Source organism: Diadema setosum, chromosome 17, assembly GCF_964275005.1.
Source record: "Diadema setosum chromosome 17, eeDiaSeto1, whole genome shotgun sequence".
Classification (NCBI taxonomy): Eukaryota; Metazoa; Echinodermata; class Echinoidea; order Diadematoida; family Diadematidae; genus Diadema; species Diadema setosum.
Window position 1 is genome coordinate 31,705,089 of NC_092701.1, and position 22,725 is coordinate 31,727,813.

The following is a 22,725-nucleotide window of genomic DNA, read 5'->3' on the forward strand; positions in this document are numbered from 1 at the left end:
GAGCTTGAAAATATTGACATTTTCCAGTCCCAAAAACTGTCGTTTGTGGCTGTATTTTTTCGCTTTGGAAATTAAGGGGGCGCACCAGGCAAAAACTGTTGGCAATTACTGGCAGCAACATCAGGAGAATGCAGGCTTCAAAATTTTGACATTTGACAGTCCAAAAACTGCCGTTTGTAGCTATATTTTTCGCTTTGGAAATTCAGGGGGCGCACCGGGCAAAAACTGCTGGCAATTACTGGCAGCAACATCAGGAGAATGGAATAATAATTAAATGCGAGCGAGCGAAGCGAGCGAGCTTCAAAAATTTGACATTTTACAGTCCCCAAACTGCCGTTTGTAGCTATATTTTTCGCTTTGGAAATTAAGGGGGGCGCACCTGCTCACAATCACTAGCAGCAACATCAGGAGAATGGCATAGCGATTAAATGCGAGCGAGCGGAGCGAGCGAGCTTGAAAATTTTGACATTTTACAGTCTAAAAACTGCCGTTTGTAGCTCAGTGTACTTTTTCGCTTTGGAAATTTAGGGGGCACACCGAGTGCAACTGCCGGCAATTACTGGCAGCAACATCAGGAGAATGGCATAGCGGGTAAATGCGAGCGAGCGGAGCGAGCGAGCTTGAAAATTTTGACATTTTACAGTCCAAAGACTGCCGTTTGTGGCTGTATTTTTTCGCTTTGGAAATTAAGGGGGCACACCGGGCGCAACTGCCGGCAATTACTGGCAGCAACATCAGGAGAATGGCATACTGATTAAATGCTAGCGAGCGAAGCGAGTGAGCTTGAACATTTTGACATTTCCAGTCCTAAAAACTGTCGTTTGTAGCTATATTTTCGCTTTGGAAATTAAGGGGGGCGCGCCGGGTGCACCTGCTGTCAATCACTGGCAGCAACATCAGGAGAATGGCATAGCGGTTAAATGCGAGCGAGCGGAGCGAGCGAGCTTTAAAATTTCAAAATTTTACACTCCAAAAACTGCCGTTTGTAGCTATATTTTTCGCTTTTGTTTGTCCCATTTTTATTTGAGAACCATCCCCCTCCCCCATCGACGCCTCTATACATATTAGGTTGCTTTAGTTAAGTGAAAGATCTGCTGCACACTCTTTGATAAATTAGGGAATATACGTCTATGTCAAAAGTGTACAAAGTTTATCCCTTATCCTGTATAGCGGACCTTTTGCATGTTCATGATTGCAATACAACAATCTGGTGCATAGTTCTGGCGATATTTGGACAATTTTCCATTAAGAAAGTTCGAGATTTGTCCTCATCTCGGGAATTGCTTGGGGGATAAATGATTTGTCTGTCTAAACACTTCCTTTGGATCGGGGCAAATGCCCCTTTGCCCCCCATAGATTCGACGTCCCTGATCTTCCCTTGGTATGCCCATAGATGTATCCTGACTGAGTCATCAGTCACTGTCGTTTCTCAGGAATGATTCAGGAAATGGAGGGGATTCAATTATGGCGATAAAGTTGTTGTTATTGTTTGTTTGTATGTTTTCGTACATATTTTGCAGATGGTCCCCAGTTGCGTCATAGCATGTTTACATGTAGACCTATACTATTTGACGTTGTCAACGCCTGAGCCATACCTTACAGTGTATGTCGATGTTACTTTCTTCGCGAGCGAGCGAAGCGAGCGAGCGCTTGAGAAAATTATACATTTTCCTACAAGATAGAATACTGTTCAGCTCTGTTACCTGTCTGAAGGCCGGCGTACAAACGTCATGCAATATGCCAAAATTGATATAATCACATTTCTGCTTCCTCCATTTTTTCCCCTCAAAATTCAGGGGGGGGGGATGATTGTACAGGCCATCCCCCCCTCCTCCATTTCGGGGGGGGGGGAATATATCCCCCCATCCCCCCCGGGATTTACGCCCATGCTACGCTGCTCCTGAATTATGCAATAAATATGCTCCAAAATGCTATTAAACCCGCAGACAGAATGGAACATTATGTGATCTTTGAAAACTTACTTTTTCTAACTGTTATTTCGCATGTGCATTTGATTACATTAAAGAGACTTATGTCAAAGGTAGTAATCGCTGTATTAAAAAAAAAAAATGTTTTTTTTTTTACATTTTCAAATTGTGATTATTATAGTGTGTGTGTGTGTGTGTGCGTGTGTACATACATGTAGATTTTTATATGCGTATGTATATTTACTTCAGAAATTCATTAAACAACACAACTGCCTTTATCATATTTCTTGAAAATGCATTATGCTTCTGTTTCCTTTTATGCGATACAGGTTTTCATCATTTTTTTATTGAATATATTCTTGATCCTACACTTGTCTACAATGCTCTTTAAGGACATAAAAGTGAGCAGATCTCGGTGTTTATCAAATGCTGTTGAATTAAAGAAGACGGTTAGATGAAATATAGATGCCGATATCTCAGTGAAAGTTTATAACATTTTGGTGAACACGATCAAGTGTTCATTGTCTTGTGTTCAGATAACTCACTCTTAGAGTAATTTCTATTAATGACCGAGGTACACTGCTTAGTTGTGTGTGTGTGTGTGTGTGTGTGTGTGTGTGCGTGTGTGTGTGTCTTTGTGTGTGTCTTTGTGACGTAGGTATAACACTTGATTCAAAATCAATTTTCGTCAATTTGTCGCACTGACAATCCTATACAGCTTTATACTCAAAGGGAAGAAATTTCACCATTTCTGGATTTTTAATCTTATTGTAAACTCTTAGATGGACAGATTATTACTGTATTCTCTATGTGTGAATGCACAAATGTAATAATTACATGGTTTGCTGCATCTCTTCATACAACTACTAAGTATTAGAGGCTGATGTTGCTATTTAGAATAATATTCGTTGATGTTGGAATGTATATAGGGAAGACATTTTAACATTTTCATGTGAGCGGTAGACACTATTTTCAAAATCTGCAAACAACTTGCAACGATTATTTAATTATGTCTGTTTGTTTGTTTGTTTTCTAAACAATGAGACGATCCTAACATTGTGAGAATGTGGGCCGATCTCGTTAAATGGGGTAATTCGTAGAAAATTATACCTTCACATTACATAACTCATGACAGAGAAATTAAATGTCAGACCATGACACTTGGAGAGTACTTATAATGGGCCAACTTTCTTCTCATGGAAAATACTATTTCTGTCAGATTATAAAGAATAATTATGAATTAACTAAAGTATACACTGATTTTCTTTCTTCGGTACGTGGCCAAGGTTTAAACAGAAAGAAAGAAAAAGTGTGTGGGGACGACTTACAAACCCAATTTTGATAATGAGTTAAGGAAGTCTCAGGCTCATATCAGAGAAAGAAAAAAACACTGCGTGAATCTTTTTTTGTACTACTGTATGTATGGATTAATCCTATAAGCCTTTAGCATGTTATCATTTGCCATGCAATCAGTAGTCATCAGTTGATATTCCAATTTGAAACTAAAATGGAGTCAAAGGGGGCCTGGGCTTTCGATCCTAGAAGAATCTTCGTCAGAGACAAATGAAGAATGGAAGAAAGCCTACATGCTTTCACTGACCACATTAATTCTTTCCACAGAACCATCAAATTCACTTCTGATTTCTCCCAAGAGGAGACCAACCTCGTCCTCCCTGATGTCACCGTTAGGAAGGAATCTAATCATGTCGCCACCATACACTAAACCCACAGATACCGGTCAGTACCTTATATTCACTCAGCCAGCTGCCACCCCCGTCACTGCAAAACCAGTATCCCTGGCATCAAGCCCTCAGACCTTGCCGTATCTGCTCTGAAGATTCCAACTTTTCTTCCTGTAACCAGGGGCTATGGTACCAGGAGAGTTCAACAAGTCATGAACAAAGTCCGTTCTCTCCCCAGATCTGAAGTTCTGAAACCGAAAACTAACAAACAGGCCACTACTGACAGAATACCCCTCGTGACCTCTTTCCATCCCATCTACCTCCTCTCAGCAATGTTCTTCATGACAGTCACCATATTCTTCACACTTCTGATCGTCACTTACACGCCGTTCCTAGTACTCCCATCCTGGCACACCGACGCCCCCACAACCTCAAGGATCTCATCGTTCGTGCGAAGTATACCCTCCCTCACTGACGATTTTTCTCCCATACAGCATGGCACCTTCAAATGCACAACAAGTAGGTGTATCATCTGTGATAATTATACACATCCACGATGGTGACACTTTCGCCAGCAACTCTATATCGGCCGGCCTCTCTAACCATTCCAAGGGCAACATCACTTGTACCACCACTATAATGTCGTGCATCTCATCACTTGCAGAGTTTGTAGGATCCAATATGTAGAGGAAACCAAGACCCCACTCAACAGACGCTTCTGTGGACACAGATCACAGTTTCAATCTCCCTAATCACTCTCTCACTGACATGATTCTACAGGGCATCAAATCTTTGGGCACTCGTCCAGACACAGTCCGAACCAGCAGAGAGAAGCTCTGCACGAGACGACTTCACACAATCCAACCCCATGGCCTCATCATCCAGGAGGAAAAATGACTAACACACTTTCTGTAATTTCTTACTCTACGCATTTTCCCAATATACACGTCTTATTCCCGGCTTGTTCCTCCTTCCATGTCAAAGTTACTTTTATATATAGCCCTTCCACATACACACGCACTTGTATTTGTTTGTGTTTACATGAATATATACATAAAGTGTGTATATATACATATTTATATATTTCTCCCTTTTGGATTTTTGCGTTTATATCGACCCACTCCTACATTCAATTTCAATTCTAATTTTATTTTCGTATTTCTCTATGGAAAATACACAAAGTATAACAAAATATGTTAATATGTAATGTCAACCTTGGATATACAAGAGAAGAAAAAAAAACATACATAGAACATAGCTGTCGATGTGTCAGTTTCAATCAAAGTAAAATAATGCTATAGAGAAATATAATGGAACCTACCTAAAGCAAGCTTGTTGAGTGTAGGTCCCAGCAGAAGCCTATACTGTAAAGAACAGGATGAGGAGCACGGGTACACCTCAAGACCAAAAAAAAAAAAAAAAAAAAAAGACCATTAATACTCGGGGTACAGAAGACTCTTCTCAAATACAATCAAAGGAGAACAAGTAACCACATGCTGCACATAAATTAGCGGTTGCTATGATAGCAGTATTGACATAGGTGTGATAATGTGATTGCTACATGAGTTTTTCATTACGGCTTCCATTGAGAATACTGGGGAAGTGTTGGAAAATGAAAGACATGCACCAACAATCCTGCGACCCGAAGTCTTATACGAGAAGTGAAAGGAAAACACGGTATAGGAATTTGAGAGTGCAAGCAACTACATGTATGCTCAAGGCTGTTCCCTTGGCAACGACCGAGCAGTGGAGCAATATGTATGTGCTGTCTTTTTTCTTTTGATATATACATTTATTTGTTTTATACTTTGTATTTGTTGGTTAGCTCTCACTTTTTTTTTTCTACAGCTACGTACACCAGGTTCCGGGTTAGGTGCTTGTTCAGCCCCACCCACCCCCTTCACTCATCCTGTTGCTATTTCACTCTTTTCCTATTCTTTATCCTTCTATTGTTCCTTATCTTGTATGATGTTGCCTCCCTATATATATTCATCGTTATCCTTCACAGGTTGCCCCCTATGATCCTTGGCGTCTCGGGATCATCACTGGCTCACCTCTGCCTTTTTTCTGTTCACCCCCTTGCTTTAACCCCCTTCCTTACCTGTTTGGCTCCCTGCCTTTGACTTCTAACCCACCCTTTTTGTTTCCTTTGTTCTGTGTCCCTATAAGTCCTCCACAGAATGTGTTTGTTGTGTGTAGTCCATAATGTGATTGCTTTCCCTACACGTTTGTCATTTTGCCTCTGACGAAGATTCTGCTAGGATAGAAAGCTCAGACCCCTTTTGACTCCATATTGGATGAGCAGTTTTTTTTTTCGATACGACTTGAAACTAGTCACTAAACTGGTAAAAAGATGGAAATTCTACAAAATCATTTCTTTCATTTTTTTTTCGTTTCATTCAGAAGCATCACTAGGGTAACCAGTGTCAATGAAAAGTCCTGGAGAAGCTCTCCCGAGAGATCGAACAGACGTGCGAAGAGTCGATCCAACAGCTTCAAGAGAAAAGAGACCACCTGATCAAAGACTGTACGAGGCGTATCGAGGCATTTAACAAAGAGCTGCAAGGCATGAGATGTGCCAGTAAGCTACAGATCAGTCAGATCAAGGAAGTAAGCGAGCTTATTGAGAATAATATGAAGAAAAATCTAGAGGGCGAAGAGCTGACTGTGCACGAAACATGTTGTCAAAAACTGGTAGACATTCTCGGAAAGAGTGATCCCGATTACGAACAGCCACGAAATACGACTTTGCAAGGAGAGCGCGTCGTTTTTCAGCAGATTAGACGCGGAGGGACAGGTTTGAATGAGCTTGATCTTGGAAAGATTGTTATTCTACCGCAGCCCCCGAAGCTGCCGCCTCCGCTGTTGTCGTCGCAGCCCCCGAAGCTGCCTCCACCGCCGCAGTCGTCGAGGGGTACCCCGACGCCGCCATCGTCTCCGAGGGTTCCCCCTGCCGCCGACATCATCGGTGAGAGGTCCCCCGCCGCCGCCGAGGATTTAATTGATTTGATTTGATTTGATTTGATTTGAATTGATTTGATCTGATTTGATTTGATTTGATTTGATTTGATTTGATTTCTGCATTCTGCATTGCTTTTGACGCGATTCCCACGCAGCCGCCGCCGTCGTTGTTGCGGACAATTGAGTACTGGCCACGTATATTTACGGATTATATCAAAATATTCTTTCGCAAATACCCTGATGTATCATTAATTAAACTTTCATGAGAGCGCCCTCGCTTTGTGCGTTTTTATACACAGAAAGGATGTTTTTTTGAAAGGATCTGCTTTACTGAATGTTCCTATTTTTTTTCTCAAAACTCGTATTGAGGTGAGCATGGTGAAATTTAGACTCCGCACTTTGTTTAATTATGCTGCCAGTGGCGGATCCAGGATTTCATTGAATGGGGGGGGGGGGACCCACCAAGTTTCAAAGTAGCGACTTGGAAAATACTGAATACTGAGAAATGTTCGCGAAGTCCCTTACGGCCGGGGATTCTTATAATTGATAGAATCTCTTAAATTCTTCATCGGAAGTTTTGCGGAATTTTGAATACATCGCCAACAATTCTCCTTTCGTTCGTTTATATGAATTGGCCAAGTGACTGAAGTCTGAAAAATTGAGTGCCTTGAACCCCATTTTCGAAAATGCTTCATTTGAAGGCTCGAAATTCTCTTCCTGCAGATGTTAATCCCACAATGTTAATCAAATTATGAAGCAGCTACACTTTTTGAGAAGGTGGAGAACGTAAAATTGTTATATCAGTGATCATCTCAAGATGAATTGTAATGAAGACGATGTTTAAACTTGTTTTTTTTTATATTGATTTTTCCACTCATAGGTTGCAACACACGAACAAAACTTACATCCCAAAATGATTATAAAAGCAGTAATCTTCCAGGATCTATTGGGAATGAAATAAACGAATCCATATTGAAAAGCACAAAGTGTCAAGGCCATTTATACGGAGAACAATGTTCGTGAAAATATTTACTTCCCTCAACGCCTCGACGCCATACTGTTTTTATTTATGTATGGTGTTTAAGTGTTTACATACATCAAAAGTTGGCGGTATTTTGACCGACTATGACACTTTATTATATTTTCATGAACAGAATATTAAATAGAGTAATTATCGAAGTTTAAAAAAATAAATGAAGCCAATTGCCATGTATAGTCATTACAAAAATGTCGGGACTTACATCATAGTTATGAGTTGGCGATGTACAGGGATGAAATTCTGAAATCGAATTAAGCTATTGGTCCCCGAGATTTTAATAACGAGGTCTTTTTATTAGATTGCATATTCCACAATTTCCCTACGTACTTTTATGAAATAGGACAAAAGTATCTTTCATTTTTTCCAAGAGTGAAGATCAATTTGATGATTTTCGAATGAAAGGGAGAAACGACCTACCACGTCCTAATCTACGAAATATACACTCCGTAAAATTTTCTGCTATGGCTGGATTTTTGTTCTGTGTCCCTATAAGTCCTCCACAGAATGTGTTTGTTGTGTGTAGTCCATAATGTGATTGCTTTCCCTACACGTTTGTCATTTTGCCTCTGACGAAGATTCTGCTAGGATAGAAAGCTCAGACCCCTTTTGACTCCATATTGGATGAGCAGTTTTTTTTTTCGATACGACTTGAAACTAGTCACTAAACTGGTAAAAAGATGGAAATTCTACAAAATCATTTCTTTCATTTTTTTTTCGTTTCATTCAGAAGCATCACTAGGGTAACCAGTGTCAATGACCTCGTGACAAGTAACCTCCAGTGCCCAATTTGCCTAAACGTCTTCGTTGAGCATGTGCACCCAAATAGGCACAACTTCGCCCACTCATACATATACATGCCAAGTTTCATTGGGATACCTCAGACGGTTTTTTAGTTACGCTGTTCACGAAATTGATTACGGACGGACGGACGGACGGACGGACAATCCGAAAACATAATGCCTCCGGCGACACTTCGTGGCCGAGGCATAAAAACGATCTAATAAACCACTTGCATGTCGCCAGTTTCTATGTAATCGTGTAAAGAGAAATCTGAGACAGCCGTTGACATTCTAATACCAAAGTAGTCAGGAAACTGGTCAAAAGATTCAAAGAAATTCTTCAAAACCTTTTCTTTCATTTCTTTTCGTTTTACTCAGAAACATCACCATGGCAACCAGTGTCAGTGACCTCGTGACATGTAACCTCCAGTGCCCCATTTGCCAAAACATCTTTGTTGATCCAAGGCTACTGATGTCCTGCTCCCACACCTACTGCAAAGACTGTCTGAAACGAATCTCTAAATCTCAGAAAGGGCGGAAGATAACCTGTCCAATTTGCCGCCAGATCACCATCGTTCCTAAAGGAAATGTTGATCTCCTGCAGTGTAATCAACCAATCAAGTCTCTAATCCAAGATGTCAAGACCCAGACTGGAACCTGCACCGTATGCCGAGGAAACGAGAAGCCACTAGCCATCACCTACTGCCAAGAATGCGACGACTACATGTGCGACGACTGCCACAAAACTCACGACAGGTGGGACAAGTTTGCGGGACACGAGGTTGTGAAAGTGGATGGCATTATTTCGGGGGTATTTTCCAGAAAGAAGCGCCGTAAATGTAAGAAGCACAAGTCTGAGGACGAGGAATGTTTCTGCGTCGAGTGTAAGAGGTTCGTCTGCTTCCGTTGTGGCATGATGGAACACAGTCAAGCTGGGCACAAGGTCCTTGACGGCAAAGAGCATGAAGATGAACAGAAGGAGAAGATCGACGAGCTGCGTGGCCGAGCAGACGACAAGATGTCGAAGATTGATGCATACATCGTGTTCGTCGAGGAACAGGAGGCAAAGATGAAGCAAGTCCTGGAGAAGCTCTCCCGAGAGATCGAACAGACGTGCGAAGAGTCGATCCAACAGCTTCAAGAGAAAAGAGACCACCTGATCAAAGACTGTACGAGGCGTATCGAGGCATTTAACAAAGAGCTGCAAGGCATGAGATGTGCCAGTAAGCTACAGATCAGTCAGATCAAGGAAGTAAGCGAGCTTATTGAGAATAATATGAAGAAAAATCTAGAGGGCGAAGAGCTGACTGTGCACGAAACATGTTGTCAAAAACTGGTAGACATTCTCGGAAAGAGTGATCCCGATTACGAACAGCCACGAAATACGACTTTGCAAGGAGAGCGCGTCGTTTTTCAGCAGATTAGACGCGGAGGGACAGGTTTGAATGAGCTTGATCTTGGAAAGATTGTTATTCTACCGCAGCCCCCGAAGCTGCCGCCTCCGCTGTTGTCGTCGCAGCCCCCGAAGCTGCCTCCACCGCCGCAGTCGTCGAGGGGTACCCCGACGCCGCCATCGTCTCCGAGGGTTCCCCCTGCCGCCGACATCATCGGTGAGAGGTCCCCCGCCGCCGCCGAGGATTTAATTGATTTGATTTGATTTGATTTGATTTGAATTGATTTGATCTGATTTGATTTGATTTGATTTGATTTGATTTGATTTCTGCATTCTGCATTGCTTTTGACGCGATTCCCACGCAGCCGCCGCCGTCGTTGTTGCGGACAATTGAGTACTGGCCACGTATATTTACGGATTATATCAAAATATTCTTTCGCAAATACCCTGATGTATCATTAATTAAACTTTCATGAGAGCGCCCTCGCTTTGTGCGTTTTTATACACAGAAAGGATGTTTTTTTGAAAGGATCTGCTTTACTGAATGTTCCTATTTTTTTTCTCAAAACTCGTATTGAGGTGAGCATGGTGAAATTTAGACTCCGCACTTTGTTTAATTATGCTGCCAGTGGCGGATCCAGGATTTCATTGAATGGGGGGGGGGGGACCCACCAAGTTTCAAAGTAGCGACTTGGAAAATACTGAATACTGAGAAATGTTCGCGAAGTCCCTTACGGCCGGGGATTCTTATAATTGATAGAATCTCTTAAATTCTTCATCGGAAGTTTTGCGGAATTTTGAATACATCGCCAACAATTCTCCTTTCGTTCGTTTATATGAATTGGCCAAGTGACTGAAGTCTGAAAAATTGAGTGCCTTGAACCCCATTTTCGAAAATGCTTCATTTGAAGGCTCGAAATTCTCTTCCTGCAGATGTTAATCCCACAATGTTAATCAAATTATGAAGCAGCTACACTTTTTGAGAAGGTGGAGAACGTAAAATTGTTATATCAGTGATCATCTCAAGATGAATTGTAATGAAGACGATGTTTAAACTTGTTTTTTTTTATATTGATTTTTCCACTCATAGGTTGCAACACACGAACAAAACTTACATCCCAAAATGATTATAAAAGCAGTAATCTTCCAGGATCTATTGGGAATGAAATAAACGAATCCATATTGAAAAGCACAAAGTGTCAAGGCCATTTATACGGAGAACAATGTTCGTGAAAATATTTACTTCCCTCAACGCCTCGACGCCATACTGTTTTTATTTATGTATGGTGTTTAAGTGTTTACATACATCAAAAGTTGGCGGTATTTTGACCGACTATGACACTTTATTATATTTTCATGAACAGAATATTAAATAGAGTAATTATCGAAGTTTAAAAAAATAAATGAAGCCAATTGCCATGTATAGTCATTACAAAAATGTCGGGACTTACATCATAGTTATGAGTTGGCGATGTACAGGGATGAAATTCTGAAATCGAATTAAGCTATTGGTCCCCGAGATTTTAATAACGAGGTCTTTTTATTAGATTGCATATTCCACAATTTCCCTACGTACTTTTATGAAATAGGACAAAAGTATCTTTCATTTTTTCCAAGAGTGAAGATCAATTTGATGATTTTCGAATGAAAGGGAGAAACGACCTACCACGTCCTAATCTACGAAATATACACTCCGTAAAATTTTCTGCTATGGCTGGATTTTTTAAAATCTGTTATGTTTATGTTGGCTACACTACAGACTGTTATACCTTATAGGCTGCAGTGTAAAAAAAAAAAAAAAATGCTTACACTTCATTAGATGAGCATGTGAACATTTTGGCTTTTTCATATATGAAAGAAATATATTTTGGGCGGAATTAAACACAAAATCCAAACATTTTGATTAGACATTATAAACAACCGGTAATGTCGGAAAGATATACTTCATAACGAGGAATGACGAGTGTTAGAGACAGAAAAAAAAAAAGAAATAAGGTGAAATTTCTGGAAATTATTATTATTTTTTTTTAAATCACTGGGTAATCAGGGTTCCGCAGAATCTTTAATTGGCGCGACATCTAAAATAAGTTCGTCAAATTCTCTGTCATCTTTTGTTACTGAACGTCACACAAGTACATCACACCGTATTTAGCATTGCACGCTGGCGAATGCCCTAGCCTAATCGGGAATCGCGCTGATAGAACTGCATCGATTCCTTTACCTCCCTGTATTTCAAAACGATTTGTATGCCTCCGCCCGAAGGGTGCCGGAGGCATCATGTTTTCGGGTTGTCTTATATGCAATGCCTGAACCCTGAAGGTACTTTCTTGAAACTTAGTGTATACATGTACTACCAAAATAATAAAGATTCTCCAGAGAGAGTTTCAGGTCATGAGGTCAAAGTTCAAAAGGTCAAAGGTCAGGTGAAAATGTTAACATTTCACAATTTTCTCGGATCGGTAAGAATTAGATGCTCTTGTTTAACTTTGGAAACAGTCTCAAACCCACTAGCTACGCTCGTCAGTTTAAACATTTCTAAAGTTAAACTCGCGCATCCAATTCTCACTGATCCACTCTGTCCTGTGCACCACTATTTTGTATACTGATGAACATATATAGTCTGATGGGGTTGTTATTCTAATCTTTGGATGCAGATATATACTGCAAAAGTCCAATCACAGTTTCCGGCTTCATATTTTTACGTAAATGAGAAGGAAGTGATGGTTTAGACTGCATGCTGGCAGGGTTCTATGCTGACACAAATAACTCCAAGAGAATTAAATTGGGGCCCGAATGCTGAGTGATGTTGGGGTAAATGATATCAGTTTGAGGACGAACTTAGTGTAGATTAAGAGTACTTTTTCTAGGGGATATCACCCTCATGGCACCGAAAGACAATCCCTATTTTGTTACATGTAAATATTTCACGGAATAAACGTACTAATATGTATCACTTCATCAATAAATACTAGGTATCGTATAATTGTTGTGTTTCATATGCCACAATCTACCTTCTTTATATTACTTTTTTTAACAAACGGGTGCTGGCTGAGAAAAAAATATATGACAATCAGATATTTTACAATGTAGTACATTTTTATTATGATATATAACGAAACGTATATGAATTTACTCAACAGATAAGTCGAAGCAACATGTGGTTTATACAAGTCCATTCTTCAATATTGATTTTATTATTGGAATGGTTTAGCTATTCAATTCATTCATATCCGTTCTCCGTAATTGGTGTATATACAATTCATATCTTAAAATTTTTGAAGAGAATATTACAAATAAATAAATAAATATTTTCATTATATTGTAAACTGTCATTAGCAATAACTACATCAGTCTTCACTTTCTTTCTTCTTGAGAATGTATGTCGCGGTATCCACATTTTTACACTGTACATTTAACCATTCCGATTTGATGGATTAAACTTAAACCATGGAATTATTTGCCATAGGAGATCGTGATAAGTGATAGGGGCCTAAATTGGAAATTTTCTGCAATTCAAAAGATTGAAAAGAGAAAGTGGAGAAATAAAGGAAAGATGGATAGAGAGAGAGAAAGAAACAGACGGAGAGACGAATAGCCGGAGAGAGACAAATAGAGAAGGAGAGAGAAAAAAAGAAAAATGGTATGTTTCACATTCACGGAACAGTAATTTCAGTTAACTGAGTTCAGCAGACTATAACTAGAGAGGGAACTGTGGACCGATGTAACTGTTCTACAACGTGGTAAAGCCAACTGATGAGCATTTTCATAGACTACGACCAGTTTCAACATGACAAGGCTGTGACAAGAGATGGCGGTATTTTGCAGATGCTAAGCAGATTGCTAAGAGTGATTTTGCAAAACGTGTTAGAATATCTGCGAGGGATCGAAATCAATGTTAACCAAGGAGGTCACCATAGCCAGCATAAGTCAGGTAGGATATTTATGCGAAGTACCCTCTTCTGCTCTCTTTCAGTTTCTGCTGCCTGGTTCATGACGAATCGTTGTGCCCCTTCGGGCCCTGGGGAATGGGACCAAAGTGGGGCCCAATTTTTACTGTTTCATGCACTGTACTTCGGGGCCCCAGGAAGTCCTGGTCCCTGTTTCACAAAGCTGTTCGTAAAGTTACGCGTGACTTTACGAACGACTGGAATATGAAGTGTCAATATGTGTGCCCATTTTCCCCCTTACGTTTTAACAAAGTACGATTGTACGTCAATATTTCATCTACATTGGGGTAAAGTACACTTTTAACCAAAAACGTGTATTAACATGTAAGAATAATCAATATCATCTGCAAATTTCAACTTTAGCTATTGAAATTAACAATGACTAGGAAACCCACTTGGTTTGCCATATTTAAGTCGTTCGTAAAGTCGTGAGTAACTTTACGAACAGCTTTATGAAACAGGGCCCAGAACAACCAAATTAGGGAATCCTTGAAAGATCTTCAATAAAAACCTGCATGCTGTGAGTAAATAACGATGTTCATGAGTTGGTTACTCTCAAGTTTGTCTATGACAGGCTAAGGGTGGCCCCTTAGGGCTGTGGACCATGCTTGGGGGTAGTTTCGGCATTTTCCTTTATTGTTCTTTTTTTCTTGGGGGGGGGGGGTGGGCGCATGATAAAATTTTCTACAAAATTGGCGCTTACTATTTCCAGTGTGATAGAATATACGAATGGACATCTTGCCTCCATGGGGGTCCCCTAAAGCTTTCCGAGTTTGGCATGTTCTTCTTACAATCATGTCTTAGGTAGGTCTAGATTGCATGGAAAGTGAACTTGCGACACTCAGGTGAGCGATACTACCCCCCCCCCCCCCACCTCCCCGGGTCTCTTGTCTCTATTGATGCCCAAATGCAAAGATGCATACACCACACCTTTTTTCTTCATTTTTTTTTTATTTCGATTTCATTCCTCGCTTTACATTCCACTTTGTTTGAAAAAACAAAATAAATCAACAAACATGATATCTCCTGTCTTAAGAGTACACTTAAATCAATCTACTTGAATGTTAAGGTAAACACATGAGCAGATGTTCACATATATCCCCACCCCACCCCCACCTCAACCCCCCCCCCCCCCAACGTGTAAAAGCAAAGATCCTTGATTTTTTTTTCCTTGATATTTATTGATTTCATTCAAATCCGTCATGAATCAACCCATTCTGGGTGTAACATGAACAAACACAATATGAATACAATTCAAAACATAATACACACAACCAACAACCAACATAATACACACACGAACCCGAGCGCAAACACCTACACACACGCACACACACACACACACACACACACACACACACACACACACACAATGCAATGACTGTCGCCCTGCACTCTGACGCGCGGCGAGTCTCGCGCGTGTTGGTTGCGCGAGAGAGAGCGACGATGATACGAAGACTGTAATTTACATATGCAAATACAGTACTGTGATGCAGCCATTCACGGGCGACGGACGTATCCGCATGCGCAGATAAGGTTTTGACACAGGGGCATCAGTTCGGAAACGTTAGGAAAGTGTTAGGAATGTTAGGAAAGTGTTAGGAAAGTGTTAGGAAAGCGTTAGCAATGTTAGGAAAGTGTTAGGAAAGTGGGTGCCGTCCAATCCCCTCAATCTGCGCCGCAACCAAGGGTGAGGGAGTTACCGGTACCCCCATAAGCGTATCTACTTTTTCCGCTAAAACCGCGAAAAAAATGACCAGAAGAAGGGCTTGCAGTCCTGATATCCATCACTCTTCGGAGGTTTGCCCTTGGCGGCTGGGATGTTCCGAGACGATTTGCGTTTTCTCGCCGCCCTTGCCTGTGCCTGCCTGATACGTTTTTCATCCTCAGAATCGCTTGCAAGGTCATCGCTCAGATATTCGTCAACTGCTGACCACCCTATAAAATGAGATAGTGCTACTTGCATAACAATTAAATAATTTGTAGAGAATCACATATTCAAGAATTCACCGAAGCTGACAGACTGAAACTTATTTATATAATAGCAGCAGCCTGCTCAATGTAATGCATATTTCTGTCACGATACAATTTGCAGGTTGTATATATATATATAATATGTCATGGAATTTCCGTAACGAGTGTTCAGCCCTTATCGCCATGGCCTTACGGCGTACCCAGTAGGGGGGGGGGGGGCATTTGCCCCCCCCCCCCCCCCACACACACACACACACAATTTTTCCATACTGTATTTCCATACATAATCATACAATTTCTCAATTTTTCACAGTGTGCAACAATCACTCAATTTCACTTCTAAAAGTACATACATTCTAGCCCAGGCGCTCCGCGCCCTCGCTTTCCTCATTATCACACCAACGATTAGAACCTCTCCCAAGAATGTTTATAATTCTTTTAAAACACTAACCTGCATCAGATTTATCAGCAAGCCTGATTAACTTCTTTCTTTTCCTGATGTCGGCTATGCCCTCTTTCAACTTGGAAAGGGCAGCAACGTGCTTGCCTTCCTCCAGTAAGGCCACGCCCTTCTCTAGCTTTTCCTGCAAACTAGAGTTGAATTCGAATTGAACTCTGTTGCCCTTGAAACGAAATGACAATTCCGACGCCCTTTTTAGTTGTTGAAGTTCCGTGGAAGCGGCAGAGAGCTTTTTCTCGCTTTCCTCTTTCACTTGGGCGATAGAAGAGTCAAAATACTCCTTAAAGGAACCGAATGCCTCTTTAATGGCGTTGCTCACAAATGACGAGGTCAGTGTTGCGGGTTGAGAAACTGTGGGGACTTCAGAACCCAGGGTGTGGTCTTGCTCTCTGCTGAATTCCTGATCCGACATTTTGATTTCGGAGAGCAGAGTCACATTGCCGCTAGTGCACGATAATAATAGAAGCGAGAAGGAATAAGACGTCCGTTCTGCTGCGTGTCGAACTAGGTCAGTGAGCTCCACAGCTCTCTCCGCCTGCGAAAGCTTCGAACCCGGCACCTGTTAACATTCTTATGCTAATAGGTTAGCTCAGCTAACAATTGAAAATATATTTCTTCTGCTTCCTCGCTTTTCTTCATTGTTTTCTTTTATTTCTTTTCTCTCTCTCTTTCATTGAAACCAGCCGTAATTTGTACAAACGCAACAGGTGATTCCATTTGGTCATTACCCCCAGGGAGGCACGCTTTACACCATTTGGGGTGAGGAAGTAGACAACTCAATAGGTTTGACTCAATTAACACGTTATGTAATCCCGAGCCTGATGGAGCGGGGTATCGCTCTGACTGATCCTGTTTTGCTTTGTCAGTTGTAGGTGTTACTTTCACTCCCGGTACACCGTATCTGATTTGCATGGCATTATTGTTGTTAGGATGTGTTAATTCGACTTGGAAGCACGTCATATATTTGACAGATGATCTACAGTTCTGTTATTTTGATGGGTCAATAACACTATAGGACCTTATTTTCGTATTTGCCCTGCAATGTGTCATGCATGATAACCCAAATACCTCTGTTTGTTCATTTCGTTGCCTTTTTTTTCAAGACGATATTCACAATGTAGCGTGCTATGTTCGTGCTTTCTTTCTCTCGTTCTCCCTCTCTTCCTTTTCATTAAGAAATAGCTGACAATCTGAATGGTTCTTTCGCACCTTGTTATGACCATGATCTTCGTGACAATTACTTGTGACATGAGGTAGGATTTTTTTTCCTCTGTTCATCCTCTGAAAAGGTGGCGTGACATCGCCTGTCAGTTCAGTGAACTGCGAATGTAGTGTAACTATGTCACGTATATTGTAATACGAATCTTGGAGAATGGAAGTAGCAGTGTTGCGTATTGTAATCCCGAGTTCAATTGGTAAGGTGTCATGTCTTTATACCGGGTGTTACTTATTTTCCCTCTTTACTCTTAACAAATTGAATTTGAATTGCATTGACTTAATGCTTTTGTTTAAGATGCAATGGCACGCCATGAATTCGGTTTTCCTTTCATTTTCCTTTTGTAATTAGGGTAACCAAACTGCAGGCCTTGTTTCATTTAAGATGAGGTGCTTCCAGATTCTATTATATTATAATGTAATGGATGTTTGACTGCTATCTTGTTGCTTTTTCCGTGGATTGGTTTAATTCATCCCTTCTCCTTTGTTAGGAGAATTCTTGTTTCAACTCTGAGTTGGCGAATAATTTGATTTTTATTGAATTTATAGTTTGGGTTCGGCAAACCTTGATGGGGTGGGAAGGGCTCTCTTTTTTGCATGTTGTTCACTACTCATGAATATGAGCTATAGAATTATATGTAACAAGCTGTATTTTTTTCTTGTCTTTGTGTTGTCCTTGTTTATCGTCGGTACTCTGCTCTCTTGTAACCCTTGCACCTTGTCTTCTCCTGCTTCTCTCTCCCCCTTCTACTTTTCCATTCTTTTCGCAGCGTTGCTCGCATTCTTCCGTTATCCCTTTTCTTCTGTTCCTTGGGTCATTGCCTTGTTCACTCGAACACACTCTGCATGGTTCTCGCTGAAACTCGAGTTCGGTCTTGCCATTCATCCTTTATATTTTAGATGATGCGAATTGAAAACTTCGCTTTCAGTTCATTAAATAACGACGAATTTTGTGAAATGTTTCATCAAGATCCAGAATCATACACAGTTAATGACTCCCAAAATGATGAGTATCCTGCTGTTTATGATTTCGATTTCTGTGAAACAGATGTAGAATTTGATGAGGATAATAATGAACGATATTTAAACTCCAAGTGTTATACTATGAATCAATTCAAATCTTTAACCGGACTCACCGATTGTTTTTCATTATTGCATTTGAACATAAGGAGTTTGAACAAGAATTTTGATAAATTCTGTTGTTTTTTGGATAATACTCATGACATATCTTTTTCTATAATAGGTCTTGCTGAAACATGGATTACTCAGGATTCTGCTTCCGCATAACTAGTTATTCTCTTCCAGGCTATGATTTTATAGAGAAAAGTAGACGCGATAGAATGGGCGGAGGTGTTGGTTTATACGTTAAACAAAACCTTGATTACGTTATACAAAAAGATTTAATTTGTATGAACGGAATCGTTGAATCATTATGGCCCGAATTCACGAAGGTGGTACAAATGAAACCATGGTTTAAACCATGGACAAAAACTGTGGAGTGCCAAGTGTCGCACGGAATATTTCGTTACGAAATTGGTCATTTCGTCGACAAAATGACCGTTTCGTTAACGAAATTATCATTTCGTGGACGAAGTGTTCATTTAGTTACCAAACGTTGTCATTTCGTTACAAAATAATCATTTCATTGACGAAATGACTGATTTCGTAACGAAATATTCCATGCGACACTTGGCGCTCCATAGATTTTGTCCATGGTTTAAACCATGGTTTCATTTGTACCACCTTCGTGAATTCGGGCCTATGTGTTGAAATTAAGGTCGCCCATGCCAAAAACATACTTGTATTTATAATGTATAGACCTCCTAATTCTAACACCCAAGATTTTTTGGATTATTTGCAATTTCTATTTCATAATCCAATATTTCATAATAAAGACTGTTATATTATGGGAGATTTCAATATAGATTTAGTTAAGTTTCAAATTATGAATACTGCTCAATCTTTTCTCGATATTATGATGTCCACATCTTTTTTACCCCTTATAACCAAACCAACTGGAGTAACCAATCACTCGGCAACTCTTATTGATTATATATTTTGTAATATTAACCCCTTACCGGTCTCCGGTATCATCCTTTCAGATTTATCAGATCATTACCCTATTTTCACTCACATTCCCCTTCAGAAAAAAATCACCATAAACGACCCGGTGTCAACTTTCCGGAAAGTGACACCTGGAAATATAGAGAGGTTGCAAAATGACCTCGGTAATGTGGATTGGTCTTTTGTATATAATACCGAAAATACAAATGAGGCTTATGACTTGTTTATGAGTACTTTAATTTCGGTTATGGATAAGCATGTTCCTGTTGTTAAAAAGAAATCCAGAAATTATAAAAGATCCCCAGACTTCCATGGGTATCTAAGTCCTTACTGCGATCAATCAATCGAAAGAATAATTTGTATTATGCTGACAAAATTAAACGTACCCAGCAATCTCATGATAAATACACTTCATATAAAAACGCCCTCACTCAAATATTACGTTATGAGAAACGGAAATATTTCACTACTCAGATAAGTTTGTTTAAACATGATATTCAAAATACTTGGAAAGTTATCAATGTGGCTATCAACAAAAATAAGGATAAACCCCGTATTACATCAATCAAACATGGTGATGTATATGTTGATGATGTTTCCTCAATAGTTGATATTTTCAACCTGTATTTTTCACAAATAGGAAATAATCTTGCCCAAAATATTCCACATATTCATCTGAATTTTCAAGATTATTTAGAAGTCCCCAATCCAAGCTCATTGTTTTTCGTGCTTTTGTATTTATCAACGGACATGCATCGACTACACAAAATGTTAACTGTGGTGTTCCTCAAGGAAGCTTACTAGGTCCCCTTTTATTTATTCTCTATGTGAATGATATGTCAAATTCTTCAAACATCCTCTCTTTCTTATTATTTGCGGATGATACCAATGTGTTTTTATCTGATTCTAATTCTGATCGATTAATTGATATTCTAAATAGTGAATTAATGAAGTTACTTCAGTGGATAAGAGCGAACAAATTATCAATAAATTTGCAAAAAACTAAATGCATGTTGTTCGGTAATTCGCTGGAAAATTTACCGAGAAATATTTTCCTGGAAGACACGGTCATAGAAGAAGTTTCCTCCATCAAATTCTTAGGTTTGATCCTGGACAATAAACTTACCTGGGGTTCGCATATTGATTCTGTATGTCGTGTTATTTCAAGGAATATAGGTGTTATAAACAAAGTTAAATTCTATCTTCCCAAAAATGTACTTTTTATGTTATATTCTACTTTGATACTACCTTACTTAAATTATGGGATACTTGCATGGGGAAACACTTTTTCTACTTATACAGAAAGAATATTATTATTATTACAGAAAAAAAGCTCTTCGTGTCATTTGTCACGAATCGTGGAGAAGTCATACTAATAGTTTATTCCTCGAAAATAATATTTTGAAAATTCATGATCTTTATCGTTTGCAATTAGGACAATTCATGTATAAACTCACCAACCATTCTCTTTCCCTTGTGTTTGATTCCATGTTTTTAAAGAATGAAACTGTTCATGCATATCCAACCCGTCAATCCCATGAATATCATTTGCCTTTGACTAGGACGGTTTTTGCAAAATCTTTATTCTCCTTTTCTGGACCAAAATTCTGGAATTCTCTGGAGAATAATATAAAAGAAGCTTTAAGTTTGTATACATTTTCTTTAAAGTTAAAGAATCATCTAAAAACTTCGTACGCAGCATAATTCATTTTTCTTTTTTTACTTTTGATTTTCAAAGTTGTTGTTGTTGCTTCGTTATTCTCACTACTCTTTCTTCATCAGCGAGCCCGTGCTTTTGTGCCTCCAGTGCCCTGGATATGACCCACCATTTTCCTCTCCTCTCCCCTCCTCCCCCCCCCCCCCCCTTGTCCACCTCGGACTTACTACCTTCTTCACTATTATATCTATCTTTCTATCCTCCTCAATTTTTGCCTTACAAGAGAGCCGCCATGTGTTTGTTAATGTGCGTCCGTAAGTGTGCTTGTATGTGTGTATTAGTCTTGTCTGTTTTTTGTTTTTGTTTTTGCTTTTGTTTTGTTTTGTTTTGTTTTGTTTTGTTTTTGCTACCGCTTAGGGAAATTTGTTGTTGTTGTTGTTGTTGTTTTTGCATTTTTTTTCTTTATGAGGGGACTGCATTCTACAAGCTCTGCCTCTTAGCAGTCCCCTCAATTTCCAGCAATATCGATTATGCATTTACCACAGCGACGTAACAGATATTTGTATCTCTGTTGATAATTTACCTACATTTTTCTTACAATGTTATTCTGTTCATCGCATTGTGGTACTGATTTCATGACGTCTGTGTATATGAGTGTTTCTTTGTATTTCTTATTTGTTTGTTGGAAGTGAAATAAAATCAACTTGAACTTGAACACAAGGTGAAAGATCACAGACAGAGGTCAACGAACTGTAGGGCCCAATGTTAAGGTTCTACGGCGCGTTTCGATTATGGATAATAACTTTTGATCAATATGTCAGTTTGTGACCAAACTTGGCTGGTAAATGTCCCTTGGGAAGTTGAAGGTCATCACAAGATCAAAGGTCATAGGCGGGGTCAATGAAATTCCGGGAGTAAGAAAAAAAAAAAACGATTACAATTCGTAATTCCGAAAGTTCGTTATTCCGAAGGTTCTTTAGTCCGAAGGTTCGTTATTCCGAAGGTTCGTTATTCCGAAGATTCGATCGTTCATCCGAAAATGAAACAAAGCTTGTTATTCCGAAGGTTCGTTATGGACCCTATGATTGCATGTCGGATCAACGAACCCTATTTCATTTTTGGATTAACGAACCTTCTAAACAACGAACCTTCGGAATAAGGCCACAAATGTTCGATTAACGAACCCTTTTTCATTTTCGGGTTAGCAAACCTCCAGGTATAGGGGGTTTGTGTTTCGGATCAACGAACCTTCGGAATAACGAACAGCACCTGAAAAAAAAAATCTTCTTCGCAAATGGGCGAGACACAATCAATAATAATAATAATAATAATATGAACACTTGTAATGCGCCGGTATCCATCATGAAAAGATGCTCATGGCGCAAGAAAGAGAGGCAGAGAGAAAAAAACAGTGAAAAGGAGGTATGAGAAAAGGAATAAAGGAAATGTTTACGAAAAAGCTTGTCTAAATAACCAAGTTTTAAGTGAGCTCTTAAACTCACTTAGAGAGGACAGATTGCGAATGTTGTGTGGAAGTCTATTCCATAGGAATGGGCCAGCATACAGAAATGATCGATCACCCCAAGAATTGTGAGTTTGTGGTACGGCAAGTAGAGATGAGTTTGA

General features: G+C 39.7%; 1 protein-coding gene and 1 pseudogene across 1 annotated transcript; one reads left to right on the top strand and one right to left on the bottom strand.

Moving 5' to 3' along the window:
- Positions 1-8,777: 8,777 nt before the first annotated feature.
- Positions 8,778-10,046, top strand: LOC140240606 (E3 ubiquitin-protein ligase TRIM56-like). The gene has a single exon (XM_072320364.1). It carries the CDS (start codon positions 8,778-8,780, stop codon positions 10,044-10,046), a length of 1,269 nt encoding a protein of 422 aa, XP_072176465.1.
- A 5,351-nt stretch (positions 10,047-15,397) lies between these two features.
- On the bottom strand, positions 15,398-16,575 carry LOC140240607 (uncharacterized; annotated as a pseudogene).
- Positions 16,576-22,725: the final 6,150 nt, after the last annotated feature.

What these genes read in the sequence shown, in the direction of transcription:
- LOC140240606 (XM_072320364.1), top strand. Translation starts at nt 8,778, where the DNA reads ATGGCAACCAGTGTCAGTGACCTCGTGACATGTAACCTCCAGTGCCCC.